Here is a 21,807-nt window from a genome sequence, read left to right as displayed (position 1 = left end):
ATATCCCTAGACTTAAAAAGAAGAAAAATGTTTATTGCGTTGCTTAGGACTATCCTAATTTTTGTTTACATGTTTCATTAAGTACGCTAATTGTGACTTATGATAAATTAATTAAAGAATCTACGTGGGCTAAGAAAAAAAATGTTTGTTTTGTTTTTAACCCTATGAACTTTAATAGGCCTATTATCAAAATCAAATGGTTCCAACGATATTTTACATGGGTAAAAATTGTGCTAACAGCGTGGTTCCTTTTATAAACAAGTGTCCGCCAGACGTTTAAGAATAAGCTGGGAAACTTGCATAAACTACCATACGCACTCGACGTTTGACCCGGCTATTCGGTTACTTTATATTTAAAAAAAATTCAAATTCGTTTAAACCTGTTAGCGAATTGATTGCTAAGCAATCAGTCATAATAATGATTGACGGCACAGTTGTGACGGTATCCCGGCTAAGGTCGATGTAATACAAGAGAAAAACATCCTTATGAGTACACTACATCATTGCCCGTTTTATTATTGATAGAACTTGTACTCGAGTTACAGTACGTCGGTTACCGCGGTTCCCCTACGACCAATCGAATCGTAAAAAGGTCTTCTGCACCTGCCGCGACCGACCCCTTTCGTACTTCGATCGCGGCCACACCAATTACCCACAAATAAACGAACCTCTGGAGGATAGATGCAACGTGATAAGAAATTTATACCAATTTCACCGTCTTTAATGTTTAAAAACATTGTCGGAAGCGGATATAGCACTACGACGGAACAGTGGCGGCGCCAGGATTTTCCCCGACAGGGGTTCCAAGGCTCCCGACGGGGGGGGGGGGGGGAGGGGGGCCTGATGTCCCCGACGAGAAAATGCGGGCGTGGTCGGGCGTCGCTAAAAGGCTTTCGAAAGTGGTTCAGGAGAAGTAGCCCCCCCGAAAATATGAAAATTTAGGGGTTTCAAAGGCTTTTAATCGATTTTAGAGTCTATTATATGTACGGTAGAAAATACGTACAATTTTTTGATTTTATTTTTTCTCCCCGACGAATTGTGGTTTTTCTCCCCGACGGGGAGTCCAAGGTCCCCGACGAGAAAAAGTGGGCGTTGTCGGGCGTCGCTAAAAATCTTTTGAAAGTGGTCCAGGGAACGTAGCCACCCGAAAATAAGACAATTTAGTCGTTTCAAAGGTTTTTAATAGATTTTAGATTCCATTAATAGGCTATGTACAAAATGTACATTATGTACATATAATTTTTGGATTTTTTTTTCTCCCCAACGAATTATGGTTTTTTTCCCCCGACCGGGGTGGGAGGAGGCCTCCCCCACTGGGGAGGGGGGGGGTGGCTAGCTCCGCCACTGCGACGGAACTGCCAGTGTTTGAAACTGATCCAGAGAACAACTAAAATTGCGGAATAAAAACCGTGCAAATGCGAACCAGGGGCGGATTTAGGGCCGGACCCCTGTTTTGGGAGGTAAAAAAAATTAAAATAAAAAAGAAGAAAAGGGGAAAATGATAGCCCAGAACGCCTCAAATGTTATTTTCGGGCGTCTAGAACACAAAAATGTTGTGGGGCATGCCCCCGGACCCCCTAGAACAGTGTTGTCTCGATCGGCCCAACTTTCGCGCCCCCCCCCTTTTTTGGACATTTCTGGATCCGCCTCTGCTAACGAGTCATCGTGCAATATTCCTCGACTTTCTCGAGTCTTTACTTCTATTACCTCGACTTGCGTTAAGTAGAAATTAACTGACTAAGCACACGAATAAAAATTACCTCGATTGAGAGTATGGACACGATCAGTACCGGTACCGATCAGAGTCGGTACAAGACGTATATATAATTATTACAATTAAGGCCCGCTGTATAGTTCGACCGATGCCTATCCTAATTACCACTTAAGGTAGTCCATTGGTACTATTTCGCTTTTTACAATATTTTATTATTATGATTCTCGCTGTCCAGCACGTAATGACTCGTCGTGGTGTAATCGCGCACGCGTGTGACTGGGCTGGAAATCCTTAACTAAGCATGGGTCAATGAGCCGATAGAGACTGTGTGATTATCGTATCGGATTGAGAAGAAATGAAGTAAACGTGATCGTCTGATAGCGGAGCGCGTTTCACCGACTTTAATTTTCCTCTCATTTAATAATGGAGTGATAAAGCAGACTAATCAAGTCTACTTCAATATACACCGAACAAAAAGATGACAACTGATCTTGAATTGGCAAAACGTACAAAACAGAATATTATATGGCTTAGTACAACTTACGAATTTTAATGAAAATTATATTTTCTGGGGCGATGTATACAATAATGTATAAAACAACAAAAGGCCTATGCTATTTAGGAAAGATTATTGTAGGATATTTTTGTTGTTAAATAATAAATAAAAGCTCTGATTGAGAATGTCCCTTTAACTTAAGCCAGCATCAGGTGGGCAGAACCAAATTATATTGTTCGATTGTCGCGCATGTCTGCTTTTTTTTGTGTTAATTGTACGTGACGGCGGTTAGAATTAACTTTTCTTGATCGCATCACTCTTATAATCTGGTGGTCAGTATAATGCTGTGCAGCACGTTTTACTGGTCAAAGAGCGCCTCGTACGTTTGATCTAAACACAGTGAAACATGAAATTAACTTAAAACATATGAATTAAACTCATTAACTGATATAAAATATTGGCGGATCCAGGATACGGTACATTTCCTAGGAAGACAAACCGAGGGGTAGGATTGAAAAGGGTTCTAAACAAAGTTTCCTGGAAGCTCCTGTGTTTCTTCCACACGATGTCACGCTTGGTTAGACATGGTTGTCGGAATGACACCTTTACCTTTCACCACTCCTCGACTTAAACCTTACCTTGATTGAAACAGTTGGTCGTCTCTCCCTTCTCTGTAGTCCATCAGTCAGTCATGAGATATTTTACTTTTGGTGTATAATATAAAAAAAAAATATATGTGTTGTATAGACAAGTTATATCGTATTGATTATTTATTTGAATTATCCAAATTAACATACTTTAAACCATGGAGGAATTAGTTTGAACTAATGTTTAAACTGTTGATGTTCGGCGATCATTTCAACCTGCGATTGACAAAGGTCTTCACCAACGGTACTCACTGCTGAGAATCAATGTGTTATAGCGCCCTCAATGTTTGGAAACACTTTTTATTTCTTGTTGCCAATCAAATGATCAATGGTACGGTATATAAAAGAATAGGCCGAATAGGCCAAATAGGCCTAGCCAATAGGATAATTTCTAAAATTTAACAAATCATTTTTTAAAGATAACGAGATAATTGAAAAGGTTGTTTATTAGTTGCTTATAAGCCTACTTATAATTTAAATATCCTATCGGCTCCAGTTAGCTGAAGTTTGTTACATGTGATGCAAAAAACATGTTTCTGTCAGCAAGGACCGACTGATTCTCGTTGAGGAGGCTACGAGTGAGTTGATGTGAAAACAATATAAATATTCGGAGTTTAACATTTTAAACACATGTGTGTATGGTGTATATAATACCGTTAGAAAGGTGGACGATTAGCAGTATGAAGAGAAGATAAAGCGTTAACATCGATTCGTTTAATACTGCTTTTATTGTAAATGAAGACGTGTTTAAGGGCTAATAGGGGCATTTGTCCAGCTTGTATTGACCGGACAGGGGATTCCAGTTTTCAAGGGTTTTCTCATTGTGCACTCTTTGTTGAACGTGTGATCACGGTGTAGTAGGAGATTTAGAAGTATTCCACCGGCTTTTTGTATAAGTCGCATTAGCATCTGAAAGAACGCTAAAAGGTTTGGCGAATGGTGTTTAGTTGGCTCAGAAGATAGCCCTGTCGCTGTAACTCTTCCCGTCAATAAGGATTCAAGCAGTCTTCTGAACTCAACATATTTTTGCCACAGAAGAGAATACACAAAATAGCATAGGTTCATCTTTCCGACGGTACAGATACTACGTAATAACAATCATGTTTGTGGGTCAAACCTCTGCACTATATCGACAATATTTATCTCATTGTTCACTTTTGTTAAGGTCAGGGGGTTTTCTTCTTCCTATCTACCAATAAACTATCAAGATTTTTCGCAACGGAGAATCCTTATAAAACGCGTCTGTAGAAACAACCTCATTATAAAATTGTCGGTAAGTTTTAAATGAATTTTCAGCATAATTTCCTTTAGTAGATCAAGCGTAAAAATTGTATTCTTATTTGAGAGTTTTTAATTCAAAGGCAAATGGAAACACGAGACCATCCTTTATTCGAGTAGAGGTAATAATAATTTGCCAATGCTGTATTAAAAACAGAGTTTCAAGGTCATATTGAAGACTATACCATGTAGTTATGCTTGGTTAAGCGGCACTCTAACACTGTTTTCCTGTGCGTTGGTTTGAAAGGTCGCGGTAACTGCTTATATATAGATTTCATTCAGTCTTGTATATACCACCGTTGATGAAAGCGGTTGCGAGTGAATAGTGCCGATAAATCTTGCTGCAATATGAAAAGCTAGGCCTACAGGCCTCACTTTGTCTATTCTTTGGATATTACTCGAACTAGAAATTATCGGATAAATTGCAAGCTATCTATCCGAATTAAATTGTGAATTGCCTACTGACGTTTAAGCCATATTAAAGTATTTGAGGAGTAACTAAGGGACATGCTGTTATGGAAATCGATAAGATATCCATTTACAAGGTAAGTTTTAAAAGGTGTATTTAATGAATAGGGCATTCGTTTTAAATAAAGAATTTTGTATGCGAGTAACACCGTATTTTTCACGAGTCCATTCGTGCCGAAGTTTGTGTATTGCTGCTCCCATGTCGTCACAGCGCGCGAGATAAGAATGTAAATTGCGACCAACCACGAGCAGCATAATCAGACGATAGATGGGACTGAGCAGGGAGGAAGCATGTAGGAAAGATGTACTAAACAACATTAAACTGTTTATGTTTCAGGTGATTGGAAACTAAAGTCACTCAAGATTACAAAACTATGGAGGGAATACATTTAATATATTTGCTGGTCCTCTTTTGTTTCTGGAAAGTGACTTACTGCGACGAACCACAGAGCCTACCGTTAGGTAAGATTCACACTATTGTTATGCAGTCTCTGAACGAGATGCTTAGAACACCAGAATTTGAAAACCCAATTTAGATTAATATGTAATTTTCACACGTAAGATATTCTTATTTGTATTATATATTTGTTAATTTAATCTAGATGAATCTTGTAGTGTACGAAAATGTGTTGGATAGTGCTTTATGTTGTTAGCCCGAGCTTATTTTGTGCATTACCGTATTGAAGTACGCACTGCAGATGATCATCATGCAGGCGTTACAATACTGGAACAGTGAGTGTTGATGTTGTGGGCCTGCTGTAAAAAAATATTTCTCGTTTTATCGAACAGCTAATTTTTAATCCAGTAATTAACAAGCCTATTCCATGTCTCCTGTTTTCAGACTAGGGTGATAGACACTATTGGAAGCAATACAGATCACAATTTATAATAATGCCTTTCGTTTGTAAATTTATTCATGGTACTTCCCTGTACAGAATCAATAAGAAAATGTTTGAAATTAAATTCATTCATATATGCGTAATAATTATTATTTTTGTTTCGTTTCACTGTATATCAAATGAACCTGATTATAATAAGTAATGTAATCTACCTGAGGACATATATGTATTGAATTTTGCCTGACTGTATATGAAATGATAGGTTAATATATAAAGTTCGATCAATACACAGGCTTGTGATTTTATATAAGAAAACAATTACTTTACACACACTAAAACCAATATTTTACCCAAATGGGATTTTTTTAAACAAAGGGTTGATTAATAAAAAAATACTTTTGAAAGAATATTTTCTTCCACAATGGAAATTGACTGATCTAAGATGTATTCATATCTTTTTAAATGATTATTTTGTATCATGATTTTTATTATAGAGGGTGATATTAATTTTATGGAAAGGCTTAATTAAGTATATTTCTTTTAAGTGTAAAATTTGATTTGTTGGCTTGAAACTGGATGAAAAGTGTGATTATCATGCTAAATGCAGGAAACTTGATATGCTATGACTATTACTACAGTATATCTCTGAGATTATTTGATCTGTTAAAAGGCTATATATAATAATATTCAGCAATTATAACTGTATAAAAGTACGGTAGTAATATATATATCTATATCATTTATATTACTTTGGCTTCTTGCATACTGTACCTTATGTTACACTTCCATTAAACTGACATGCAATATCATTGAGTGTAATATAATATGATTTATTTTTATATTTTATATCTTGAAAAATAAAAGTCGATAAATGAGTTGCTTCATAAAGTAAGATAACTTCTATTCATCCACAAAGGGAAGCTCATTTGCTCGTCAAATTCATATAAAATATAAATATGTATATATAAAACAACAGAAGACACCTAAAACAGTACAAACGAAAATGCAGAGATTTCAATTAAAAGGTATAACAAGAAAATACTTTCTATATATATTAACAAATGCATGCATTATCTAATACCATTTGTATGTTTTACACAGATTCATTAAGCTTATTGGTAGGCCTAAAGGACTTTTTTTACAGTAAATTTGTGAAAACAGAATTGGTTTTTTTTTTTCCCTTTAAAATGAGCAATTAAATGCGTTGAATGTTTGAGTGTGTCTTTTAGTGACAGTGCTCCCTGATAGCTGATTTGGGGACAAATAACAGGTTTATTACTAGAAAGAATAATAGTTATTCTCCGTAATATTTAGTGCAATCAGGTCTATAAACAGTTGATGCTGACTGTGTTTTAAGGGACAAAGTACAGGAATATTAAAATAGGTTTGTTTGCTTGTATTGGACTTTGTGTTTTCATCTCAACTACGTGTTAATACTAAACCAATGGGCTGATGTCCAATTCGATTCACAACAAGCATGTTAGATATAAATAGCCAAAATGGTTGCTAAACTGCGAGCTTTTGCACGTAATTTTTCATGTTCATTTAAAGATAATTATTTAGTAAGAAATATAAATTTATTGAATAAATTACTATCTAATTTAAAGTTTCTGAATTGAAAAACAAAAACTCGGAAAGGTATACTAAAATATATAAATGTGTGTTGAGAAAAACACATTGTTCTAATCAGGAATTTCTTTTCTTCTATATGTAGTCTAAATAAAACAAACATACATACAATTCAGGTTTACAATCCTAGGCTGAAGTAATAACAGAGTGATAATAGAGCTCTGTTATTAAAGAAATTAGTTTGAAAAATACAAATATATCTAATAGCCTATTCCTTTATACTTGTGACTGAAATATCCAAATTCTCATTACAAATCATAGCATTAGATGTGAAATAGTAATATTGGTTGCACAGCTACAGTAATTGAAGCTTTCCACTATGTGTTTTTTTTAATTAAAAAAATGTGTCTAACTATGAGTTTTTTTTTCATTTTCAAAAATAATATATTGTAATATTTGTATTTCATAGGTAAAGAGTCAAATTCTGATATTAATATTATTCCAAAATTATTGGTAATCATTAATAAACATAGAGAAACATAAAATCAAATACCATCTGTTATAAGATATGAAATAACTCTCAAAGATTCAAATGAAAATATTAAATATTTCATAAAAGAATCCAGTATTGAAGTTACAGTATTAACCGACTTTCCTACAAAAGTCCAGGGGCCTGTTGTGTTATTTATGCATTTGTTATTTTCTATTGGATTTTTTTCTTCTAATTTTTAATTTAAAATTCAACTAATATACAAAGTAAACAATCCAAATATTGATTTTTGAAAACAGATATTAGTTTGTTTAGCGTAACAGTAGGCCTACTGTATATATTTAATAATTAAATATGTACAATTAATAAATTGAAAAAAAAACTGTTTGAGTAGGCCTACTGAATGTTAGTATTGCTGTAATAATAGGCCTTGTAAAATTAATCAACATACAGTAATGGGTGCAAAAATAAGTAAAATATCATAATTCATTAATTTATGGAAACTAATATTCTAACAAATCTCCAGTAAATATTTTAAATATATATTTAATAATTAAATATGTACAATTAATAGATTGAAACTGTTTGAGTACCGAATGTTAATATTACTGTAATAATAGGCCTTGTAAAATTAATCAACATACAGCAAAAACAAGTAAAATATCATAATTCATTAATTTACGGAAACTAATCATATTCTAATAACCAATCTTCAATAAATATTTTAATTGGAAATATATATCAACGTAGGCAACATAAAACCTGCAGTACTCAAGTGAACTTTTCCAATTTCTGTTAAATGATATGCTTATTTAGGCCTATACTGTATAAATAATGAAAGTATAGTAAAGTGGAATAGCCTTACTACTGTTAAAGGAATTTGAGTTATCACTTACGTGTGACCCATCCACCTTTAAGGAGTGCAGTATGTTAGGCTAGTTGGCCTATGGACAAGTTGAGACTATCAGTGTGTTTCTACTTCATATTTACAGAAATGTTCTTTCAAAGAAACACACACTGTAGGTTAACATTAAATGCAGTGCTGTTAAAAAATCAAAACAGAATATCAGATTAGTCGCATAAAAACCACATCAAAAATACACGTCAAGTTGGAATTTTAATATCCAAAAATACTGTATAGATATTTAAATAATATGATACAAACAATGTAGGTTAAGTATAAGGGTGCAGTCTGGATACTTTTTAGAACTTTTTAAAAAAAGCTTGTGCTATTTAAAAGTGTTGATTATCCCACAAATATTTTAATACTGTATTTAAATTAATTTGAAGTTGTTTGAAAACAATGTTATAGTTTTCCAGTAATTACTACCATACTAACTTTTGGCTTTTTTGTATATATTTTGCGTTGATGAGCCGTAAATATAATTTCTCCCTGAAAATTCTCGATTCTTAAGTAGGCTATACAGAATTCAAGGACGCTAATAAAATATCAAGTAATAATTACTATTTAATAGCTAAGCATGTACTAAGGGAGTCATTTTGCGGTTATCAATTTATATGCTATTAGACTAAACTTAATTCACTAATCAAGCCAATCACATTAATCTGCAAAAATTATCATAGTTGCAACACCTAATCAGAGAACTGAATTTTGATAGCAGAGCTGATGGTCTTTAATCATTCACTTAGATCTAAATTGTTTATTAACTGCTTTCACAAATTTTGCTCGTACCACCCCTACGTGATTTCCACCTAAGCCTATATAGTATTCATTAGACCATGGAAATATAATGGTAAAACTTTTTAAATTTTGTAATAGCATTTTGGTTATTGTTCGTTGGCTATACACAAAAATGGTTTAGCCTCGGGGATTAAGGGGGTTTTAAATGCACAACTATGAAAGTAGTGTCCAAAAATTTTCAAATAGAAAAGACTGCAACATGACCTGTCTCCCATTGTGTTTTTTTATTCTCTCAACTTCCACTGTTTACATATTCTCTGAACAGATGCATATGCCGGCAAATTTGGCATGCCGTGTATATTTTAGAAACTAGAGACTCATTTCCTGTCTCCCTAGAGTACAATCTTGAGTCACAAATTGCTGCATAGATCATTTACTGTAACGGTGTGTGTCGGCTGGTTCAAAGTAAGGGTTTTATGCTCAAATTTCAGTATCTAATAATGCATTATTTCTGTTTTTTTTGTATTAAGTTGCTATTGGAGGAAGAAACTCTTGAAAAGAATTTATTGAATAAAGAGTTTGTAAAACATGCCAATTTACCTAGGATAGAGTATGTTTTCACAAAGAATCATGTACCTTAGTTATTGTAAATGTACCATAGTAATTATAAATATCAATGATAACGTTACACTAAAGGCCTGTTTTGATTACTCCGTTTGTTTTTTTAGGCCAGACTCATGTATTGTGTAGCCCATTTTAAGATTACTGATTTTGATGACAAAAGATCGAAAACTGCAGACGAGTAACCAAAGATAAGCTTATACCAAAATAAAGTAATTGCATTTATTTTGCATGGAAATTTTTATATACCTAATCATATTAAATTTCCTAGTGCAACCAGAAATGTAATAAAGATAAAATGCAAACTTGAATACCAATTAGGCATAAACCAAAAAGTTATTAGCACTTGCTAATATTAACAGACTTGCATAAAAATGGCCTAGTAAATGCTTGGTTAATCAAGTGAGATCTTGTAGTTTTATATTTACCATGAAGGGGTGGAAAGGGTTTCTACTGGCTAAATCAAGTGAATGTTATTGGCCTTCATTAGATTTACATCTGTAGGGCTGGGGTTACGTTTCAAAATTGAGTAATATTGTTGAGCTTGTTTTGTGATTAACCTTTACAGAATACTGTTAATCAAGTGAGATCTTGTATTTTGTATTTTACATAAAGGGGTAGAAAGAGTTAATATTGGCTAAATAGAATGAATATTAATGGCCTTCATTAGAATGGCATCTGTAGGACTGGGGTTACTGTACCGTATTTTTCAAAATTAAGTAATATTTTTTAGCTTGTTTAGAATACTGTATATAACTGTAAATGTAAATTTTTATCTTAATACATAACTCGTCCAACAATGAACATACATGTAAAAATTGGAATACCTTTCATCAATAAACATGATAAATTTAAATAATTAGTTATCATTGTGAAAAAAATCTAAATTCTATATAAAGCTTGAATCCACAGAAGCAGTAGTTAATTACACAACTGATTAATATCTATTATTATTTGTTAAATTTATGTAATGATAATGGTTTGAAGCATGTTCAATTTTAATTCTCCAAAATCCTTATGACTTATTAGTCTCTTGACTAAATATTCACAAGACTTTAGGAAAATTAATATTTATGAAATTTTGACTCCAAAAACAAAAATCAATTTTCCTGAATATGCTCTAAATTCTTAGGCACATTTAACAGATTGACATGACTAATGAATAAATTTACAGTATCCTTTGTTAAGTTTCCTGAGATTTAAAATCCTTTTTATTCGATGGATCTCTATAATGACCGTTGTTCACAGGGAGTCTGGACATGAGATCAGCTGAACAATAAATGTTGAATATTTTTACAATTATAGTTCTGTTTTGTTACCTGAATAAGTAATCACTTGGTATATCATGTGTATATCTTACCAGAGTGTTGTGATTTATCCCGACAGTTCTCCCTTCGTATACGCTACCCTAGGGGGTTGTTTGTAGCTAAATGAACATAATCTTAGCAAAGTGGGCAGATAGAAATGCATATGCAACGTTCAATAATTTACGAGCTTAGGATCAAGTCAGTAGTATTCTAACATAAACTAAACAGCTGCCATAACCAGCTATGTATTCTTTGCTGTAGACTCCTACATGACTGAAATACGGCTCTGATTAACAAAACTACATTTACACTGATTTCGAACTATAAAACTTGATATAGCCATAAAGCAAATCTTCAGATATGATATAGCATCAATTGGGAAGAGTACATTATATTAGGGGTTGTTCACACGGACGGAAACTCTCTTTGTTGAAATTGTGATAAATTATAAGAAGAGCTATAGCTTTTGCAGCAGATCTGTAATTTAGCAGTGAAATAGGGATGGGGGATGGTTATCCATTTTTAAAAATAATTTTCAAAAGAATATAGAATATACTAAACATGTTGTTTCTTCTAACCCCCTTCTTTCTTTAAAAAAAAAAGTACATAGCAAAATATATGATAGCTGTCATTTTGTCATTTTTATTCTTTTTCAATAAAAAAAAAAATAGCACTGTAAAACCTTTCACAATCAAGTTTAAGTTTCTCTTTTTCTCTCTTTTTTTCTATTCTTACATAATATACTGAAAATATATTTCCCTTTTCTCACTGGTATGTGAGTAGTACTCCAAATTAAATTACTAATTAAACGGATAGCCGCTGAGTAAAATGCTTATCTGTTAGTGCAGGATTGAACAATTTAAATAAGTAGGATTTTTTAGACTGATATAAAATATACTTCCTAATTCTACCGTAATAATAAAGATACTATAGAAAATAAAAGAAGGTATTTTCTACTTATTAAAATATATTGCATAATCCTCATTAATTTATTTAAGAATTAATATTACAGCTATGTTATATTAGGGCATTTGTGATCATCCCTTATTTGATTTATTTAATCATTAAGGTACTGTCTGTCTTCAGCCTACTCTATTAAAATTAGATATTTCTCCTTTTACCCATAAAAGCAGTAGTTTATAGGAAAGTCATTGTAGTATGCAAATGAGAGACTTTAGAAGACGAGTAGCACTCAAACTAAAGGCTTGATTCTTGCCCGCCCCTCAATGTTGTTACTGATCCTCAAGTGTTGCCGTTTAAAGCTCTTTATAATACTTGCAATCTAAGTACCAGCAGTCTAGTACTTAGGCCTATCTTTAAATGAGTATTAGAGTATTAGGGTTTAGTAGTATTTAGTATTTAAATTTTATTATATAGGGTTACTGTACTTAATTCGGGTTGATTTTTTTTCTTGTAAATTTATATTTTATTTTATAGGTATTGTCGCTTCTCCATTTCGGTCATATTTGAATAAATTTGTACTCAAATATTATTCTTTTTGTGTTTCTCTCGGTCCTCAGATTTTGATAATTTATAATTTTAGTTTCTAATATTATATTTAATTTATGAACTAGTTATTGTGTAAAAATAAAAATAGCTGTGATCATAATAATGTCTTAACCTGGAAACTTACTGCGTTGCAAGACGACGGTACCACGTTCGTTCCCCAAACCCAAGTCCACTCCCTGTGAGTACCAGACGTGGCAACACCATGATTGTCGGTCGGTGGCAGTCTAAACGGGTTGTTATTAAAGATAAATCCGTTGCACACGCGTTGTGGTGTTGCTTTCTCCATACACTGGCGTCGGCCAACTGCCGTCTGGGCGTAGCAAGTGCCCGGCTATACACATTTATTGATTTATTTTTTTAGATAATTTTTTTTTTCAATCGATCAGAAATTGAATTGAATAAGTTTCATGAGCCTTATGAAGGGTAGAATTTATTATCTTTCAAACCTGATGTTATACAGTATGCACATAATTATTTGCAGCATTTCACATGAACTGATATTAATCATACAAGTTACCTCTCTGATGATTAATAACATTAATGTTGTATTGTACGTGATGAATGATTTTTTGTAATGAACCATTTATTATCCACCGTTTATGGTCTTGAAATGAGACCATCAAACTAGAATGCTGCTATATATCAAATCTAGGGCATTGGCCATATGGCGGGAAGCATATCAACGATACATTGTGTATACATATGATGGTACCGGGGTAGTTGCCCTTTGTTTAAAAACTATAGGCCTAATGTAGCTGTTTTTAACCCAGGGTGGATTTTATGAGTGCCTGTAGTTTTTTTTTAATTTTTAAACAGAAATCAATATAATGGCGATCATTAAAAAAAAGTACAGATGTAGAGCAATGAAAAATAGACATTAAGAAATATGAGGTTGTTGTACTAACATCTCTTGCCTATTATTCAAATCGTGGAAATATGAAGGTGATACTATCTATTTCTTAATAATTTCTATTTCTTAAAATAATACTGTTTATATCGCATACAGCGAATTCAGATCAAAGTGGGTTGACCTGTAGATTAATAGCATGTTTGTATATTTTTTTTTTATTTGAAATTAATGTGGGTTGATATTCAAAAGTAGATTATTATACGATACTCTGTATTATAGATAAAACTAAATGTCCGCCAGCAAATTATTGGAGTGTGATTATATAAAATTAAACTATGTAAAAACAAATGTAGATGTATCGCATACGGTAATACATCATCAAATTTTTAGACACCCCGCCCTTATAATAGCATATAGGCCTTTGTCACATTGTGCCTTTTACATGAATAAAGGATCATATTCAGCTCATACAACATGTTGTCAAGAATGCTTTAGGCACGAGTGATGATAATGACATATTCGTATTCCATATCGTTTTCATAAGGTTGCGAAATCTCCCAATTAAAGTATCAGATGAGACGATGAGGTCTTAAGTTAGATTCTTTTGTAAAAAAAAGACACTTAAACTTTCCAACGCCTTTTCAAAGTTGATTATTAGCATATAAAGTGTTTTTTTTTTTTAGTTGGGAGGTTAAAAGCGTATCTTGTGGCGTACCTGCTTGCTAACCCTGCAAAGGCATACAGTAAGCTTACCAGACACATTGTCTCAAATATAAACACTAAATGTCAAACAATATTTCAATATCTCGCCTGCGATAATAGAAATTATCCCTAGTGCATGCTCCATTCGTATTGTGATAGAAAGATGAAAGGGCCAGCCGGGATTGTTCCGGTGCTCAGATGAAACTTTCAATTTTTTATTATACTGCCTTGTCATTTTATTTTGCCATCACTCAAACCAGATAGTTTACAAGTTTGTATTCATTAATAATTCATTTTAAATAATAAGCATGTTCTTATTTGAATAATTCATTTACTAAACAGGTTTGTACAGTAGCTTAGCACTCTACTGTATGTATGTACACAAATTAAGTGTTCACTTAAGAAAGACAAACACATTAACAATTTTATTTAATTCCAAGTAAAAAATTTTTATATTTTCAGAAATCTATAAGGCCCATTTTTCTTTACAATGTTTTTATTATTTGTTATTTAAACTGGACTGTCTCACTGTTATTGTTAGACTGAGGATATTTTATGTTAATGGAAAACAATCTTGGTCTTTATCAGAATTTGAACCCATGACCCTGGAATGCATCTTGGCCATCGAGCTACAAAAACCACTGAGAGGCCACTAATGTATAGTAGACCTCTTCCAGTATATTATATTAATAGGTATACAGTATATTTTTTGTTTACAATGATTTAAGAATGTAGGAGTCAGTGGGTATTTTGGTTTGTCGAAGTGGAAAACAATCCCCTAAAAACACAAGTTTTAATCAAACATATGTTACATATAGGCCGATACACAATAAAAGTTGAACTACAACACTGCATATCCTGGTACCACTACACCCATGCATCCAGGAATGATTTGTAATCAATGAAAGAACTAATAACACAGGAAAAAGAAAGGTTGGATGACATGACAACTATGCTCCAGAGGGCACATCCCTGGTCTATCAAGTACTGCGAGATATTTTTTTTTTCTGTTTTGGCCTCATAGCTCATAGTTCTAAATCTATCTACCAAATTACTTTTGAACATCTATAGATTTAACTAAACTACTATACTTAGTACTCATACCTTATGCTTCGAGAATGATGAGATAATTATCACAACATGCAGTCTAAAGATTAAAAACACAATCTTGTTACAAGAGCGTGCGATGCCCTTTCACAATGCCTTCTTCACTGTTAAATGACAAAAGTGTGCCGCCATACTAAATGTCTGGCAAAATGAAGCATTGGACATTAAGAGTTTATATGTCCACAATATTTGCACACAATAAATTAGTGCATAGTCATTTATGATGCCATATACAAAGTTATGAACCTTTAGCTATTCTACTTGGCACTTCACAGAGAATTGATTGACACTGGAATGAGCAACACTCAGGTGAGCCTGGGATCACAGCATAAGCTATGCTTGCTGTCCTGGTTGTCAGGAAATTTCATTTTATATTGGATCCTTTGGGATGTTCCAGCTGATTAATGAGAACCTGTAAATTGCTTGATGTAATTACTATGAATAATCCACCATTAGCATTAAACCTAAAGCAGTTTTTAACCAATAGGCCTATATATAGGCTTAATTTCCTTGGTGATTTTCTTTCTGCAAGAGAATTGATGAAGTTGTTTGTTGAATTCATGACTTATCTGGAAAAACTGCTTCATCATCTAGAATGTCTAAAGCATTGATACATAACTGTTGCGAGGTAATTGTGCCTGTTTTATGTTCGAGTTGTTTTGATAAAATTAGGAAAATGAAATAAATACAGCCTAGTTTATTGAAGCCTAGTAGCAACTGATACAGATAGACTCCTCAAGGTAACAGTAAATTGGTTTCTATCAGTTCTTGTTAACACAATTAGGAATATCAGGTACACATTTCATTTATGACAACAAAATGTTGTCACATTCATACTTAAATAGTAGGTTACTAAATAGGCTTTCCTATAACAAGTCTGTGTGGTCATGAGAATAGTTGTACATATCATTACAGTGGCTCATTGTGAGAAGTCAGTCAAACAACTGAATCAGAACAAGGCGGGTCATATACTTAATATTTTGTTTTAAAAAAACATAATTTTGAAGACTTGATCATCAATCTGATTTTTTTTTAATTTAAAAATTATCCATTTGAAATTGGCCTACAGCATCATATAAGTGGTAAGCTTGTTTTCTTAATCCTGAAATACTCATTAGTAAGTGACAATATGGGATTACCACTATCAATAACTTATTAGTACTAGTATCATCTTGAAAGATTTCAGTTGAATTTGATAGCGATCATTATAGTATTTCAACTTCAATCTCTAGAAACAGAATCAGGTGTCTTTGGTTCGATTCCCATGGAATGAGGTCAATTGTGAATTATCCTTAAAATATTATTATCTAGACGCAATGTATATTACCATGCCAACCTGTTTTCATGTAGGCCTGTTTTTCATCTCTTTAAAATTAGTATTTTAACCACCAAGCTTCAGCTCTACTAGGCCTAACAGACAATGCCTGTACACTTTACTGAGCAGGTAGTCATAAAAATTTTGCGACATAATTTATACCTGAACAATTCAGATATAATTTCCGTACACTTGTACAGTTTCTCGGGTATGTACACATATTTATAACTTTTTGAAAGAGATATGCAGTAAATCAAATTGTGTATTTCCCTAGAGCATTTTAGCCTTAACGTATATTGCAACTAATATCAGTCCATTGATTTTACCTGAGATGTAAGGTATTTGTTAAACATCATTTTTGTCTAGTTTATGACATATTTTTTTCTTTCGTATACTTTTTTCCATAAATTTATAAAATATAATGAACAACAAAATGCTACTATCTGACATGTTTAATGTTTGTGTCTCCATGTAATTCCATCAGTGTAACTCTATTTTTTATTATTGCTTAGCTAAGTCCATATATTAGTAAGATATGGACTTTCGGTCTGTTAGTATAAAAAGCGTGTACCATAATGATAAAAAGTATTACATTTTTTACTTTGTAGATATAAAACATTTTATTTTAATTCAATACACTTTTCTATTTTATAAGAACCAGTAAAAGTTTGCCCAGGCTCCAGTGTTCTTGCCGATTTTAGGCTCAAAATGTTCTTATTATGTTCTTTTTTACCCATGTTTCAAACATACAAATTTAGTATTATACAGCAGTATATTATTACAGCAGTATATTATTACCGTACTGTTTATAGAGAGGGTATTACATAGTCACACCTACTGCAGATAAGGTACAGGTAAGGTTTTGGTTTTTTTTATTTATTTTAAAAATAACAACCTCATTTGACATTTTACCTCAACCTCAAATTGTTCTTATTTTCTGAAAAAAGTGATTTCAGCCTAAGTGCTCTTATAAAATGTGTTCTTATAAATTAAAAAAGTGTAATTAGGAAAAACACAATTTTTATTTAAAAATTAACTGATGCATAAAGTTTGTATCTTTCTAACATCCCTTAAATTGAAGGTCTGTAGGCTTAATTTAGCATAACTGAATGTTTCCATTTGTTTTTTACTGGAAGTTTATAACTTGTATCTTCTAAAAATGGATTTTTAAAGTGTTTTCCATACCTCTAAAATTGCATTAAGAATAGGTGCAAAAATGGTTAAATTTGGTAGCAAGGTATGTTATTAGAGGAGTTGAGAATCCTTCTGCTTCGGTGAATGTGAAACCTCGGGAATTTACAAGTGATGGCGAGTAACACATGGTTTATATCATCCTTGGCTGGAGATTATTCAGTCAAGCTTGAAAAAGTTTTAGAAAACTAGATAATATTCAAGGATACTTGCGATATCGGTTTCCAAATATCGTGACAAGGCTACATCGACCGCGTTTTGATGCTACTTATTTTAATTCTTCTATTCCCAAGTACGATGATCTAGTTGAAAAATGAAAACTCACAACTGTTAAATTTTTCAAAACTGTGTTGGTTCATAATATGACTGAATATCCCAAACATTTATTATATATAATCCTTATATTGAAGAATTAATATTTATACAGTAATAAATGACGTATCTTGATCTGATTTCAGACTAATGCTTTTTCTCCGCAAACTATATGACTTCTGCTAGATACACATTAGGCCTATACATAAAATATTGTGTATAAGTATAGAAAAAGTAAGGTAAAAATGTTTAAACAGATATTTTATTCTATCAATTAAATGATAAGATAGTGTTTCTTTATCAGTGATTGCCACTTTCCAAATTTGTGTGACCACCAGGTTTCTTGAATCTTGACCTAGATTGACACTTGACCTTAGATGTCACATGTCAATCAGTGATAATCAAAGGTTTTGTTTAGTGCTTTACTGGTTTTAGCTAATGCATACCAGGAGGTGGTAGGACAGCCTGGGCCATTAGCACCTTATTGATAGATGGAGGTGTAAATGTGATACTAGGAGGGTGTGTTAATTTGAGATATTATGGTACAGCAGGTATAGGTCAACTGCAGCCTGTTACCAACATAATGTCAATTGTTACCTTCTGTATTTTGTCAGTTTATAAGTTCAAATGTCATCCTTACTGATATTTTCTTAGTTAAGTGGTCACAGATTTGTTTACAAGAGAAAAACAATAAGTATTCATTATTTATTAAAGAATGATTGAATGTTGTTCTATATGACTCCTGATGATAACTAACAATAACTACTCATACAAAAGTTAATGATGCATAATACCAATACCATATAAATATTGAAGCTTTAGTAAAAATTGTATGTAGAGCCCACTCCAAAAATTGTTACCCTCTCATTTTTTATTGATTACTATGTACATCAATTTACTACATCACTTTTAATCTTGACAATGAAGACTAGTTTTTGTATTGGATAAAAAAAAAGTTAGCCGTAATATTTCAATTACAATATGTGCATTCCTGATTCTAAAAATGGCTTTTGACTGAATGCTAAACAATGTTTAAATTATTCATGTTCTCGGGAATTAAATTCTTTCTCATTTACAGTGTCACTATTCATGTTCTAGTCGTTAACCCAGAACATGAGAATAATTCCAAGATGATATATTCTTATTATGTCAATCAACCTGAATTATATTTACATTGATTCAGGATGTTAATGACAAAGACAATATTGTCAGTGAGCTAAATAGCTTTGTCATATATTCATACTGCCTAATGAATATTCATGAACGGTACTGCATAGAGAGATAGTCTTACTACTGTTACTAAGATTGTATAACATTATCTAACAAAGGTCCTTGCAGATAAACAATTGATTGAACATGTATAAGTATACGCTGAAACATCACAGATGAATAGTTGCACTGCTAAATTTTTAAATATGAAAATTGAATTTCAATACTTGATTCATTCACATAAATATTTTAATATTAATTTTAAATTAGTGTAATATTTATTATGAGGAAGTTGTTAATTATAGGCCTATATGCTTTGATTTCTCCATAAGCCCCATGTCTTTTCATAACTGTAGGCCTAAGTGAATGAAGTGAATTGAGTTGTTGAATAGGTAACGGTTAATCACAGACTTGATACCGTTCACACCATTACACTAGAGATTTAATTCGCCAATTATAAATTGTCTGATGAATACTAATTATGCTAATTATTGCTAGCTAATTAAATTAAAAATCTGTCTTATAAATCCCTGTGTGTCTCAAGTTCAGCACTTTTATCATCAGTATGCATCTACAGTTTTGAAGATCTGAATAAAATGTATAAGAGGCCTATCTGTATTCTGAGTTTGTATATTTGATATGAAGTGGAAATGACAGCCTTGTTTTAAACAATCGATGCTTGGAATACTCCCGCAGACATCGTCTATTGAGATATAACGTACTGGTCTTGTAACGTCACATTTCTCGCACGTTAAGCTGTAACATCACACTGTGTGAAATGGCAAAGGACGTTTTGCAGTCGGATCATCGTGTTGAACAATTTATTTGTCTACCGTATCGATTACAGAACTTGCTTTCAATTGAATTCCAAAGATAATTAAAGCATCTTTGACAGAAAAAAATGATGTAGCAAACCAGTTATCGGAGATCGTCAGGTCAATGACCCCAGAACCTCTCGAAACAAACTTGAAATCTCATTACTTTCATATCAGTAGAATGATTAATCACATAAATTGCATATGAAAATGAAAAATCTTTTTATAAAAACATTATTTTATAAGCCTTTAAAGACAACTCATTTTATGAGCAAGATTTGAAATACTGTGAAGATGTTAATATCGAGACAATTTACACCTCTTGTATGTAAGGTATTCGGTTGTTTTCTTAGTGGAAGGTTCAAGATTTCTTAGCCAAGGCAGGGTGACAAATTGTTTATATGTACAGCAGTGAATGCTTAATGGTGAACAGTAGGGCAGGCTTCATTATCAATACCAATAATACCCTAGGGCCAGCCTACTAGTACCTAAACATGCCATTATTGTATGAGGTAGATGTTTACTTTGAGTAGACAAAAAGCATAGCGTTTGAGGAATATAAAAATTCAATGACAAATTGAAAAAGTATATATCACGTTGCCTTTTTAGTTGCCAGGAGCGAGTTATAGAAAACTTGTTCATTATAGAAGCAACCTAAAGTGATGAATTGAAATCTCTGAAAATTGAAATGTTGTTGTACAGTATGATTATCATTAAAGTGTATGTGATATTGGCAAAGTGACAGCTTGAAAAATAACAGCTTCAATCTCATTTATATTAATTCTTTGAGTAATGATTTTCTTATATGCTTTTTAACATTCATCAAATGATTCATCTGCCTGAACTAATAAACTTTATACAGTTTGACAAGTGCAAAATTATGTTGACTCCACCTCATAAAATCTCCCCAACGTGAATGCTTGTAATAGAATACAGTTATGCTTGCCAGTTCGCCTACTGATTTTTCTGTTTCTCGTTCTTACAAGTACCTCTTTTGACATTCTAACTCCAAATAGTTGAAATTGTTCTTCATATGCACGATAATGATCAGGTGTAATGTAAAGAAAATAAATCTATCGTTTCTATCAAAAGCGTTTTGAAAACCTATCAGCAAGAAAATATAAAGAACATTTGGAATTTAAATGTGCATACTTTACCAAAATGGATGACCAAATGTCCAGGTTATGTTTTTATAGATATTAGGCCTGTATTGATATTCTGTTCACCTATTGAACTGTGTCATCTTTATGTGTTATTTCTAATATAGTAATTACCCCTTCGCGATAGATCAACCTAGAAATTATATACCAAATGATTAAAAGATTACAATACAATATGTCTTTACAATTTGACATTGTTAGATGCATGAGTAACAACATATTTGCAGACTTCAAACTACATCTCATCTTAAAGATAAATCACCGCCTTCATAAAACTTTTTTGAAATATTTGACATTTTAAAATAACATAACGATGCTTTTAGTTGATGAAAGTGATGATTTGACTCGGAACATTTAGGTGAATGTATGGGATGTTACGGTTGTTGGGAAATCTCGAGTCATGTATATCAAGACTCTTTATGATTGATATGTATTGACAAGAAACGAGCAGATTGCTTCGGCACAGATACACTTAAAGCTCACCTAAGCGCCAGTCACCGGGGTTTTTTTTTTCTTATCATGTCATCAATCATGAGAATTTGTATACAAAGTTTCATCCGTCTAAA

At 32.5% G+C, this 21,807-nt stretch overlaps 1 protein-coding gene across 4 annotated transcripts in view; it reads left to right on the top strand.

Annotated features, from left to right (window-relative positions):
- LOC117121348 (fibroblast growth factor receptor-like 1) overlaps positions 1-21,807 on the top strand; it is a 61,082-nt gene that overhangs the window by 3,043 nt on the left and 36,232 nt on the right. For 2 of the 4 annotated variants that reach the window (XM_033266514.1, XM_033266511.1), the window contains exons 1-2: positions 4,586-4,680; positions 4,941-5,065. In XM_033266514.1, coding sequence (XP_033122405.1) covers positions 4,978-5,065 — 88 coding nt within the window. In that variant the 5' untranslated portion in view covers positions 4,586-4,680; positions 4,941-4,977. Of the gene's footprint in view, positions 1-3,647; positions 4,131-4,585; positions 4,681-4,940; positions 5,066-21,807 lie in introns of those variants that run through there. The other 2 variants (XM_033266513.1, XM_033266512.1) reach the window with 2 other exon arrangements.

This window comes from Anneissia japonica, unplaced genomic scaffold (genome assembly GCF_011630105.1).
Source record: "Anneissia japonica isolate Jap-2015-1 unplaced genomic scaffold, ASM1163010v1 scaffold21_len1647178_cov195, whole genome shotgun sequence".
Taxonomy (NCBI): Eukaryota; Metazoa; Echinodermata; class Crinoidea; order Comatulida; family Comatulidae; genus Anneissia; species Anneissia japonica.
This window is presented reverse-complemented; position numbering and strand designations above follow the sequence as displayed.